Source organism: Squalius cephalus, assembly GCF_949319135.1.
Source record: "Squalius cephalus genome assembly, chromosome: 16".
NCBI classification, from domain to species: domain Eukaryota; kingdom Metazoa; phylum Chordata; class Actinopteri; order Cypriniformes; family Leuciscidae; genus Squalius; species Squalius cephalus.
In genome coordinates this window covers 17,258,533-17,271,238 of record NC_137137.1, presented here as the reverse complement: position 1 = coordinate 17,271,238, position 12,706 = coordinate 17,258,533, and the positions used below count along the sequence as shown (strand labels likewise).

General features: G+C 37.3%; 1 protein-coding gene across 2 annotated transcripts; it reads right to left on the bottom strand.

Moving 5' to 3' along the window:
• Positions 1–980: 980 nt before the first annotated feature.
• On the bottom strand, positions 981–11,737 carry unm_hu7912 (un-named hu7912). 2 transcript variants are annotated; one of them, XM_079896953.1, is made up of 3 exons: positions 11,505–11,729; positions 7,577–7,704; positions 981–6,093 (listed from the first exon to the last, which is right to left on the bottom strand). In XM_079896953.1, exons 2-3 carry the CDS (start codon positions 7,631–7,633, stop codon positions 2,845–2,847), a joined length of 3,306 nt encoding a protein of 1,101 aa, XP_079753079.1. In that variant the 5' UTR covers positions 7,634–7,704; positions 11,505–11,729; the 3' UTR covers positions 981–2,844. The 2 variants fall into 2 exon arrangements, with proteins under 2 accessions (XP_079753079.1, XP_079753080.1); XM_079896954.1 differs by lacking the exon at positions 7,577–7,704 and having other exon boundaries at positions 11,505–11,737.
• Positions 11,738–12,706: the final 969 nt, after the last annotated feature.

Sequence of the window (12,706 nt, the reverse complement as noted above, 5' to 3'; positions counted from 1 at the left end):
AATTGTCTTTATAGGTTTTCTTACAAGCATGCCCTTAAGGCGAGACACCCCAGGTAAATAGGGTAAAAAAACAACAACTAATAAATATCATACTTCACCAGTTGATTGATAATAGGCTATATTTTGATAATATATAGATTGATTGATTAATAGCAAACATTTTTGTATGGCAAGCTTTCTGAAACTTTACGTTTAAATATGCAAATGAGGCATTGTCTAATTAAATATGCACTAATTTGCATACATTTCTAGAACAAAAATCTGAACATTGGATGAAGTTAGGTTAAAAATTATTGTTATGGTTGAGGAGATTCCCCCTTCCATGTAAAACGCTTTGAGTACCCAGAAAAGTGCTATATAAATGTAACTAATTATTATTATGTTTCATTTATTTGATATATTAGAGCCAAAGGTTTTTACAGAGGGGATTTTGGAAATCTATCACTCCACAAATTAGAAAATACTGTCAACAGCAATAAAAAAAATAAAATAAAGAAATGCCATTTTTTAGGAATAAAATGTTGTATAAAATCAGGAAAATTATATATGAACAAATCCCTTTGTAAAAACCTTCATAATATAGATAAGAATAAAACTGTATAGTTTGGTGTATGCAAGTGTTACTGAAGTGGAGATTTCTGGGTATAGGAGGAAAAACTCATTTTGAGAAAACGGCCTTTAAAGATATATACAGTAATTGAAATATACAGATGCAAATAGATAAAGTGCTCTAAAATATACACTTAAAAGTGTATTTTGGATGTTTTCTGTCCTCTAGTCTATATATAAAAAAAAAAAATAATTTATGAGAAGTAAAAATTGACAAGATGCATAAAAAACACTGTTTTTACCTGTAGTGTCTCCCCTTAAATTACCAAAATATAATAACAAAATGCCTGTATTATCATCATATTTCAGTCATGACAACTCTCAGGATAGTTTTTAAACCATTTTATTAATGTAAATAGGATGTAGGTTTGGTCTTGGTGGACTAGATCTACGCTGCTACTGCTGCTGCTGATGGAGCTATGGTTGCTGCAACTGCTAAATGCTCGACCCATAAAATTAAAGGAAACATGTTGATAGAGAGAGGTAGACCCCCGTATAGCTGATCTAGGCAGGTGGTGCTGGGGAGGTGGAGGGGTAGAATGATAATTTGCATAGCTTGCACAAAAGACGTGCACTCGTTTGGATGAGTTGTTGTCATAATATAAGGAAATAGTAATATATACGTGAAATCCATTGACTGGGAACATTACATTGAACAAACCAATCAGAATGCTTATAGAGTTTCATGGCTGAACTATTCGTGTATTATTATGTATTATTATTATTATCAGTCAAATGCATGAGACATTAAGTACTTTTGGGTGTTTCATTTATTGACCATAGTACAGAAATAAAGCAGCACTCATCAACAGAACACAACAGGTAATGAGCAGTGTAAATAAATAAATAATGCATGGCATAAAAATGGCAACAGAAATAAACACTGTAACACTGACTATTTATTAATCGCTGTAAGGTTTGTTGTGTGCATGCTGTTGATTACATTATCTAAATGGTCTGTTTATAAATCTTTTTTTCCCCTCAGTAGTTTATTAAAGTGCTAAATCTAACAATCTTGCATACAATGGTGTTATACACCGTTGCTTAAATCTTTTTCAAATTTTATATTTTTCTATTGAAATATTACATTTCAAATATAGGCATCTAAGTTTTGTCAGTCATTATAAATAATTAAAATATGAATAGCATATTTTATATACATGTTTATATTTTTCACACATCAATATTTTAATGGATGTTTCAATAGAAACATCATGATTTCAGAACTTTACAATACCATGAAAAATTAAAAACAGAATCTTTCGTGTCAGATGAATAAATTAGCAAGTAATCTTATTTTTATATAAAGGAAATGTGGATAACTCAAAGACAAATGTTTTCCTGTCATGTAACGTTAGAAGTTGTTAACAATTTCAGCTGAATTAACCATGTGAATAAATATAGTATTCCATAAATACAATACAGAAAGCAGTTGCCATGTACAATACAGTGAAATCTTCCAAGCAGTTTATTTGACTGTCTGCCATACTGATCATTATCTGTGAAAGTAATTTATTTTAAAGAAATTACAAATCATCACAAAATTTAAAGTGAATTTGCATTTTCCTTGCCAGCATGCAGTCTCCATGCAAGTGCATTTGTATCCTCTCAAGGGGCTAAAGACAATGACTTTTAAAAACTATTGTATTGCAAGAGAAAAAAAAAGAGACTTTCACCATAGGTTCTCCAATGGAATCCTAGTAGTTATATCCTCACTGCAACATACTAGCACAAGAAATACAGTCACAAGCAGTCCCAAGCATAATCCACAAAAAGTTCAACAATTTCCACAGAATTGGAACACCTGTCATTCACAAAGTTCTGCACATTCCCCCACCCCTTGTGTGATTAATACATAGTTTGGCTAATTTGAGCTTTGCCTATAAGAGTACACAAAGTACTGTTTTGTACACAAAGTGCTATTTGCTATTTGCCCCAAATATCAGCTCAGAAAATGCACAACAAAAAAGCCTTCTGATTCTGTTTGAGCCAATGAAATATATAGTAGTTGCTGAAAAGAAACAGATTTTAAGACAAAACATATATGCTCATACATCTTCTATTAAATACTGTACATAGCTTTTTATCCCATTAGCAACTCGTATTAATTCTAGTTTTTAGTGCCATACAGAAAAACAGTAAATATAGTCTCCCTATTAAAATACATATCTAAAACATTAGTCATTTAAGTCTTATTTTATACAGTAAAAGCTTGATAATGCTGGATGCATAGGATTATATAATGTCATCTAGAAGGTGTGGTGCACCAACCCAATCAAGCATCCTTGGTTCAGACGCTGCCATGATCATACACATAAACTGCTTTCCGGTTCTCTTATCAATGGGATAAATTGTGGTGGGGGTGAACCTTTTGTTGCTCTCCACAAACTCACAAAGCTGGTTGTATATTTGTGGGAACTCGTGACGAAGGAATACACCTCTTGTACGAAGCTCCCTTTGGATGTTAATGAAACAAATCTCTCTTGCTTTCCTGCCCTCTTGGCCATCCTTGTCGATGTCAGATGTCCCAGGAGGAGGGGTGAGAATCAGAGTCTCCATTTCACATTCTTTCTTAAAGATTTTCTTATCTGGGCTTGAGGAGGCCAATGAGACCTTGGCATACTTGCGAACTGTTGGCGTTTGTAATTTGGGTGAAGGAAGTTTAGGCACTAGGTCTCCAACAGCAATGGATACATTCAGGAGGAAACATTCAGCAGGGTCATACTCCTTGCCTGCATTCTGCAGTTCTTTGCAGTATTGCCCGAGGTTGTCTTTGAAACTGTCTAACTCTCGAAGGGACAGATATGTTGGAGAGATGGTAAGGCTGTCAAGACCAACTTGAAGAAAGTTATCTGCACACCCGGGGTTTGGAAAACCCAAGAACAGAACTCCTCTCCCGCGGGAAAGAAACCCTACCCTAGCAATGCGCGAAAAAGCTTTATGAATGTCAGAGTTCTCTCGACAGTGCTTTAGTATGTGCCTGCAAACACTACTAATGCGGCCATAAAGGCAGCTCTCTTTATGCGTGTCCCAGTCTTCTCGCCTACAGTTTCTGGAACAGTAGTAGGTATAACAGCTGTGGCAGGACTTGAAGTACAAGCAAGCATTGAATGTTGTGTCTTTGCGTAAGCATTTCCTGTTGGAGCACACCATAGTGTCATCCTCGACTGCAATGTTCAAAGAGATGTCCTCAACACTCCGCTGAAAACCCTCACAACCACTGTCTGGGTCTTTAAATGTGTCTGGGCTGGTCTTTGAAGAGTCTGATTGTGTGTTCAAAACTCCAGAATCCTCTTGATCTATGTCCCTCTTCCCTTCTTTGGTCTCGTCATCTTGAATCAATTGTTTGAGTTGGTCTATCAGATCCTGGCTTGGTCTCCTGCTATTTTGAGGTTTGTAATCAATGACTAGGTCGGCTAGAAGCTCATCAAGCTGTTCGAGGCTTTGCTGCAGGGAGTAATTATTGTTCTTCCTCTCTGTGGATTCTGGTGGGTTTGCTGGTCTCTGTAAATTATGTAAGTTTGCAGTTTGACATTGGGTTGTATTTTGGGTATTCCAGCTGATTGTTCCCCCATCTCTCTTGTTGCTATTTGCTGCACGGATGTCATTGTCAGTTATTGTAATTTCTGGGGTTACAAACCATTGTCCCCTCGCACTGTTTTGTCTGTCACCAGCACACTTTTCTAGACAGTTTTCAGAGAGTGACAAGGCAGCGTAACGTCTCGGCGAACTAGAAAGGTTTACAATAACCGGTTGTTGGTTATTATTCGAAGGAACTCCTGGTCTTCCGTGATGGAGAAGGTTCTCGTAACTCCTGCCTCGTGAAACACCATGTTCTCGGTCCATATGAGGAATGAGAATGTTGTCCCAGGATTTTGAGTAGTTTCGGACATCTGCTCCTAAACGAGTTGGCTCTGTAAAGTCATTGGGATACCATGGGCTTATCGATGGCACTCGCTGAGGAGTGGCCTGTGAGGATGGGTACTGACTGGAATATGTAGCGATGCTTGACCGGTGCCAGTCATCTGAAAAGACCTGGGACATACGTGGCCGCCTCCGTCCCTCCGTATGATATGCTCTCATAGGATTGTTTATTTCTGCTGGATAATGGCAAGGCCGTGTGTAGAACATCTTTGAGGGGTCAGAGGGAAAAGCATATGCTCTTGGATCCTCCTGAAAGTATGTTTCACTCTGAGGAGGAGATATGAAGTATGGCCCTGGCTCACTCACTGAATATGGCCTACCATAATATGGATCCAAGGGTTCACGATGGGAATCTGCATAGTATGAACGCACAGGCAAAGTATGAACCCAACGAGTCCTTGGGTCAAGTACATACTGACTACTGACGGAGGGATTTTGGCTGTTGCTGCTGTTAATACTGTACTGGTCATCCTGATAATATGTCCTACTCTGTGGTTGAACTGGATACCTGCAGGGATCGTCTGTGTAGAAGAACTTGGTTGGGATGTTAGGATTAGACAAGGTCCTGTGCTCCCTTGGGTCTCTAGGAGAAGTCCTTCTGAAAGGGATCTCCCCAGACTGAACGTAACTACCGGACAAGCTGTTGGGATATTGATATGCTTGCCTATATTCCATGTTGTAACACTCACTAGGAGTAGGCGTTCTAGAGGTGGATGTCTGACTTTGAAAAGAGACGTTCCTGATCCCTGATGTTGAGGAAAGCTGCCAGGGAACATTACTTCTGTGAGTAGGCATCTTCCGTGCCGTGTGTTGGAGAACTGAAGCATCTGGCTTAATATCAACACGGCACCTTACATGGGGAGTGTTAGTTTGTTTCTCCTGTCTACTCTCCTCAAAACAATCAGAAACATAGAGGGGTGTGTGGGGTTGTAACTTGATTGGATGAACTTCGTTAACTAAAGCCCTGTTTGAATGAGAGGCTTCTCGATTTGGCAAACCTTCAGATCTCTTCTGGGGGTCCACTGGAGATCGACGCCTCATGGTTGCAGGAGGAGAGACAGTGATGGGTACAGGGGTCAGGGTGGCTCGAACCCTGGGAGCACTTTTTGAGCGAGGCTTACCATGAACACTAGTCCTTGCTGCCTCATTGTTTTTGTCTATGCTGATTTGTTGTTGGGAGAGTCTTGAGTTGAATAGATCTGGTGAGGAAAAACGTAAGTGTCCCTGCTGTCCAATGCCATTCCAGACTGTATCCTTACTTACTGTTTGCTGATCAGACCTGTAAGGATACTCCATGGATGAGGAAAAGTCCTTTGGGTCATCCAGTGACTCAATGAAGTCAAAGCTACGGCAATGTCTTTTGTTAATGGTTTCAAAATTTTGATCCAGTGGGCCAACCATTTGGCAATCACATTGCTTAGAAGATTCAGAGTACTTTGAGAGCCCAGAGTTAGGGCCAATTTTTATGTCTTGATACAAAGATGATGTTAATATGTCAGGGGGATCCGTACGTGTCATCTTAAATGCGCCCCCGATATTTCCCCCCTCAGTTGGTGTCTCCTAAAGAGAATCAAAAACAGCCTTATTAGATACACATTTTCTTTAAATCAACCATTTGCATATCTGAATAGTATGGATAAAGGATCCCATTTAAAGTCAGCTTTCTGAAAACGACCCACTTATGCTTAGAAAAGAACGTAATACATTTAAGTGAAGATGAAAGAGAGAATTTTATGACTTATTGGATTTGCAAAATACTTGAAAAGGCATTAATTCACAAATGATCTTGCTTCAAAATGCATACACTGGATCACTGTTATGTACTACTATGTACATGGTCAGTTATAGGCATCATTCACATGGCTGCCAAATTTAAAGTAAAAAGGCATTTTTCTTAATATGATCACTGCAGAAATTTAGTGAGTTTAGTTTATTTTGTTAAATGCCATGTCATGCATAAACAGTCTGTGCAGAGAAATTGCAGAATGTTAAACAGATAAAACAACACTGAATGGAAAAATCTGTATTAATTATAAAGATGGAGGCATTGCATCATCTCAGAAGAATAATCCGTGTATAAGAAAACTCCTTAATCAGTGAAGGATAGAACAGTCCTCTCTAAAACAACTACATTTTTCCCCTTTCTCCCTGCCTACGCTCTGTTAAAATGAAAGGTTTTCAGATTCACATACCAATTAGTATTTTTAAAAGTTCTCAAACACAAACCTGATATAATGCCATCTTATGTATTCGGGGTCTCTCTGTTTTGCACATAATCAAATATTTTTAAATGTAAATATGAATTAAGGTATAAAAATTATTCAAGAATTTAAAACTATTTTTGTCTTTCAAATGCAAATAATTTATTTCCATCAATGCAGATGCTTTTTTAATTTTATTTTTTTTTATTTTTACAACAACAAAATAACATACAGTTTTACCGCATCCTACTGCAACAGCTCTACTCCTGCTCATTAATAATAGTGCCACTCCGGTCTTTGGGGAAATAAAAATGAATAGAGTGAAAATAAGGTTACAAAAGGAGAGCATATAAACTGGTAAATGTCAGATGGTAGTTTCACATAGAATGTAGATATTTTGCACATTGCTCATTTAGAATGTAGAAGATCAGTTCTGATCCCAGAATTCAGTTTCAGCTGCACCTAGAAACACTCAAGGACCATGCAAGTGATGTCTATATTTATGATTGCTCTGATTTTCGCTGTTCTTCAGTGCTTTGCTTTCTTGAGACTATCTTTTTTTGTCTTATTAAATATTTGCATTTCAAAACAAAGGATGATTTTGATTGTGTTTGTCTAAACCCTGCCTCTCTGTGTGTGACAATTATGTTTTTTTCACTGAATGCTTACCAAATGGTCAAATTTCATCACTAGTTGAGCACAGTACTAGGCTTACAGTTAAAAATAAAATTGTGTTTACCTACTATATGCTATTGTATTTGTTTGCTCATTTCTCCTGGGATACAGCAGAATGGGTGTGTGGCATTTACAAAGGTTTAGGAGCAAAATTTGAGGTTACTTACAATGTTTGGCTTTTCAGGGATTTTTTTAATGACAGTAGGAGCTACGGAGCCCCACATACTGGCTACCTCCTTTCAGCCATCCCTGAAAACCATCTGTTCATCCTGCTGAGAAAGGACCGACATGCAGTCTAAACACACACACACACACACACACACACACACACACACACACACTCACACCTTCACTCTATTCACTGGATGAATCTAGAACAGAACTAGAATTTCAGCTTTTCAACATATTATTACATTGTGTATGCACTTTTTGCCCAAACAATACTAACCAAATTCTTCATACATTGCAGGCCAAAGTCAAAGCACACTATCATGAAAATGTGTTGTTGTTTTTTTTTTTTTTTTTTTTTTATATCAAATGATATCTAGATGGTATACAAAAATAAATAAACATAAACTGACATGAGTATTTGTGTGCATCCTAAGGGATGAACTGACTGGCACAGACAGTGTCAGTGGCAAGTAATTCCTCATAAAGAAAACCTCAGGTTGACAATGACATTATTACTACTTGAACATGAAGATTAATAAAACTCCACCGGGGCTCAGATCAGCTATTGTATTACATGTCTGCTAGAAACTATTTTCGGGCACAAACACAAAATTGCACTTTAAAATGCACTAAGCACTTCATCTGCTTAGAATTATATTTAATTTATACAGTAAATTGTGTTATTTTACATTTGATCATTCAATTTCTCTACCTGTCCTGAATACTGTTATATTTACCTGAAAAACATAAAGCATTTTTATTTCATTTGTATCTTTGCTTTATTGTATTTATCTACGCTTCTATGCAGATGCACTCCCCATAAAAATCACCCCAATCATCCTAGGATTATCAATTCTTTATAAATAGAGCTATTCAAATTATCTGGTAAAATTGTTTTCATATTGCAATATATATCGCAGGAAAAAAAATATTGCAATGTCAGTTTTCCCCAATATCGTGCAGCCCTATTAGAAGCATGTCTCTGCAGCCCGGATGAACAGTGTCATGTGGTTGGCCGATAACTCATATTAACTACTTTGTGTCTAAAGATCTTGAATGCCATCTGGACCTCTCCAATTGTTAAAGAGAGCTGAATCACACATTTCGAAAGCTATTTATAAACAGTGTCACTCATGGTAAATGCTTACGAATCAGGTTCCTTTGGGCTGCCATTTTCACTGGTTCTGATTCTAGCTGACTAAGGGTATAAATGTCCTCTTGAGTTAATATCTGCCCACCATCTCTCATTGCCCTTCTCCTTTGGCTCTTGACATTGTAGGTCACAAAAGGATGGAGAATTACATAAAAAAGCTGAGAAAATCTATTATTCATGCAAATTAGGTTCACATATCACATATAATTAAATAAAAATATTACTGCATCACCTCTCTCCATTGACCCACCTCTGTGTACAGTATTAGATTACACTGAATCCAAAAACATTTTCCTTTGGTCAGCTAACCTACATTTAGCATTAATTTAGAAGGACGCACTTATTTAAAAGTAAAGTTCCACAAATAGAATTATAATGAGGACAAAAAAATAGAGCAATGCATGAGAGAGTGTTTTGAGGGCATTGTCATTTTTCTTTTGGATTAAAACATTAAAAAGCAAAAACGTCCATCTTGGGCAAAGTAGATGTTAATAATTCCCTTCTTCCTTTATGCAAGGTGGCTGATCAGCAGGCATTTTCACGGCTAGCAGCAGAGCCAGTATAAGACCTGACTGCAATCACACAGTAAATCACCACCTGTCTCTGACACTTCCATCACAGTCTACCAAGACTAGCTTCCTTTCACTTCATTCATTCTTGAAAACAACCATATTTAGGAAGTACAAATTATTTGCAGGAGAAGGCACGCGAGTTCACCAGGATTTCTGAATAAACTAGTCATAAAATATGATGATCGACAGCTAAGTCACAAATGAATCCGATCTGGAGTGAATCGTGGATTCACTGAACGAGTCAGTTCCAGACATCGTGAGTAATGAAAAATTCCTTTAAGCTACAGTCTGACTCCAAGAAACCATGACAGCAGAAAGTGTTAGCAGGAGCAGTTAATCTCACATGAGGCCTATCTCCTTAAATACACAACCCATTCCTCAAATGAGCTTGCAGAGTAGGTTTTTTTTGGCCGGATATGAGGCAAAGAGGCTATATTTGGACACAATGGATAGTGGGAAAGATGCATCTGAGTATCTCAGTGAAAGCAGCCCAGCTGGATGATTCTGTAGAGACTGTGGATTTGGAGGTGAAATTTCTTTTCTTTTCCAACAAGAAAGCTCAAAGGATTTTTTGTGGAACTGAAAGTCCAAACGAGTACCTACCTATGAATCACACATGTCCTTAGTTTTTAGTTTATAAGGTCGTGAGAGAAACAAGTGGAAACTTCAGTTTCTCTGTTTTCTCAGCTTTTCTTTTCAACTGCAAACATAATGTCTTTCTTCAGCACATTTATGTTCCTCTTAAATAGCACATTTATTTTCCTCTTCAATTGAACTACAAAACTAGATCCCTGCTATTGCAATCAAAGCTGCATTGCATTTTTGCCACTGGCTAATTCAGTAGTTTATGAGAACAAATTATAGATAAAACATAAAGAAAATATTAAGACTATTTTAATATTATGATGTGTGCCACCTGGGGGCACTCCACCATTTAATATCTCATAGGAGAATGGATTCAGACAAACACATTGCTAACAATTACACTTAGCCTACTTAAATCAGTAAGAACAACAGCACAATCCACTCGGCCCTTGAGGGGGTGATTGTCCTTAACATTTCATTATTAAGGCACTCATGCATGTATGTCGTCAGCAATTATACTATCTAAAACTTAATGGGAAAACATATTTTTTTTAACTCTAGCCTCTAGTTTGGATTTTTGGATTGCAGAAAAGTGGTCCAAATGGTAGCCAACAATAATATTGTACAATAATTTTTTCATCTTGTTTACTCCACGCCATTGCATTTATTCAGAACAACAGGTGTGACATACCCTATTAAGACTGCTGCAGTGTCTATAAACTCTTTTTAATGGGTTTCAGCATTTATGGTCTGTTAAAATAAATATAGGCGAGCAAGAAAAAATATGCAAGATAAGATCTCTCTCTCTCTCTCTCTCTCTCTCTCTCTCTCTCTCTCTCTCTCTCTCTCTCTCTGACCCTCTCTTTGATTCTAAGTAGAGTAGCCTGTAATTTTAATAGTAAGTAAATAGTAACTCCTATATTGTTGATTATCCATTGAAACATGATTATGATCGTGAGATGATACAAATTGAATGTTGCCTAATAATTATAACATTAGAAATAGTTTAAGATGAAATAGAACATGTCAAACCTCAGGACTTGTCAACTTCCCAAAAGTATTTTATGTCAAGATTTCCTACTGTTAAATGTATGTTACATTTATCCACAGATAAGTATTAAACTTACTCCTTCTCCGGACAAGCACATACTGTACCACATGCTCCGTCGCCTGGATACCTAGCAAAACCACAAAGTCCTTAATGCACAATCTCTACTGATTTACAAAGCAACCTGGTTTACAAGGTCGCCATAAAGCGTAGCGTGTATGGACATCCTCCCTCCTCGATCTTTGATAATGAATCTGACGAAGCTGATTAACACGTCGTGCGAAAGTGCAGTGCGAAAATGAAACCTTTGCCCATCGCACCAAAATGTAACACAAAAGCACACTTTGTTCCCATTTATTGCTGCGGCACGAGCCCCGCACTATCGAGCATCTCTCGTAAAATGACCTAACGTCAATCTCTTTAGGAGCAAAACACACCAGTGAGGCGCAAAACCACGTACTACAACCTTACTAAAATAATAGTCTTACTAAAATAATTCCTGAAGTCATAAGTTTTGTTTTTTCCAGAGTATTTCAAGCTTTTAGGAGTGTGCGCATTTATCTTACCGTCTTCATCCATAGTTAAGATCCTGAAGGTGCTGATAATCTGTGGATTTGTGTATCACTGACTGATCTTTTAGAGATTACGTAGTCTCCATATCATATTAGATGCTGTAGGGTGGGCTGCATCAAACTCCTTAAGTATTGTTGTTTGCCCACGGGTTTCGGGGGCGTACTGAGACGAGACGAGGGGGTGTGACCGCATCCCTCATGCGTTGCGTTTCTTGTGTGAGATACGCAGTGACTGCGCATGCGTGCGATGTTGGGTGCGCGCTTGAACCCTTCCTGCGCGCGGGCGCGTGTGTGTGTGTGTGTTTGTGATGCACGCGAATCTCATGCTGGATAGACATATGCGATGGCACAGCTTAGAGACATGATTTTAATTATGAAGGTGTCATATCTTGCTGATAGGCTCTATCATCTATCTATCTATCTATCTATCTATCTATCTATCTATCTATCTATCTATCTATCTATCTATCTATCTATCTATCTATCTATCTATCTATCTCTCTCTCTCTCTCTCTCTCTCTCTCTCCCAGGTTAAGTATTATTGCAAGATGTGCACATAATGGTAATAATGATAATAATAATAATTAATTCATAATAAAGAATGTTTAATGGAGTGTTTGTTAGTTTAGAAAAAATAGGCCACAAAAATTTACCACTATACTGAAAAATGTATTCATTTTATTTTTAATAATTGTTTTACTCTGTCAATTGTTGGTGTTAAAGCTACTGTTCATACTTATTTGAAAAAATATATATGTTTAATGGGATAACATATTGTTTTAGATGTGAAATTCATGTTTAATGAGAATTTGAAATATAAAATAAAAGAAGAAAAGTCAAGTTGCCCTTTATGTACTAATAATGTCTTTATGGATGAAAACTAAACTGATTTTTTTAACATCTGCATTTATTTTTTTACAGTGACCCATCCGAAAATAATGATTTTATTGGGCAACCGATAACCAATGCACTGTTGCTCCTGCCCCATTTATTCAATAAACTGACAACGGAAGTGCAAAAATAGCAAAGTACTGCTTAAGGGATCAAGTGAGACATGTATGCCATTGATTTCCACATAAGTGTGATTGGTGGCTGATGGGCTATTTAATCAAACGTGACAAAAAAAAGGCATGTTCAATGAACTTGTACTGTACCCTGAAGAATGAAGACACTATAGGATCATGAGTAAAATGCAC

Coding starts and splice junctions, on each gene's coding strand:
- unm_hu7912 (XM_079896953.1), bottom strand. CDS start 7,633: ATGTGGGGCTCCGTAGCTCCTACTGTCATTAAAAAAATCCCTGAAAAG. Junction 6,094..7,576: donor TCCCTGAAAAGCCAAACATT/GTAAGTAACCTC, acceptor GATTCTCTTTAG/GAGACACCAACTGAGGGGGG.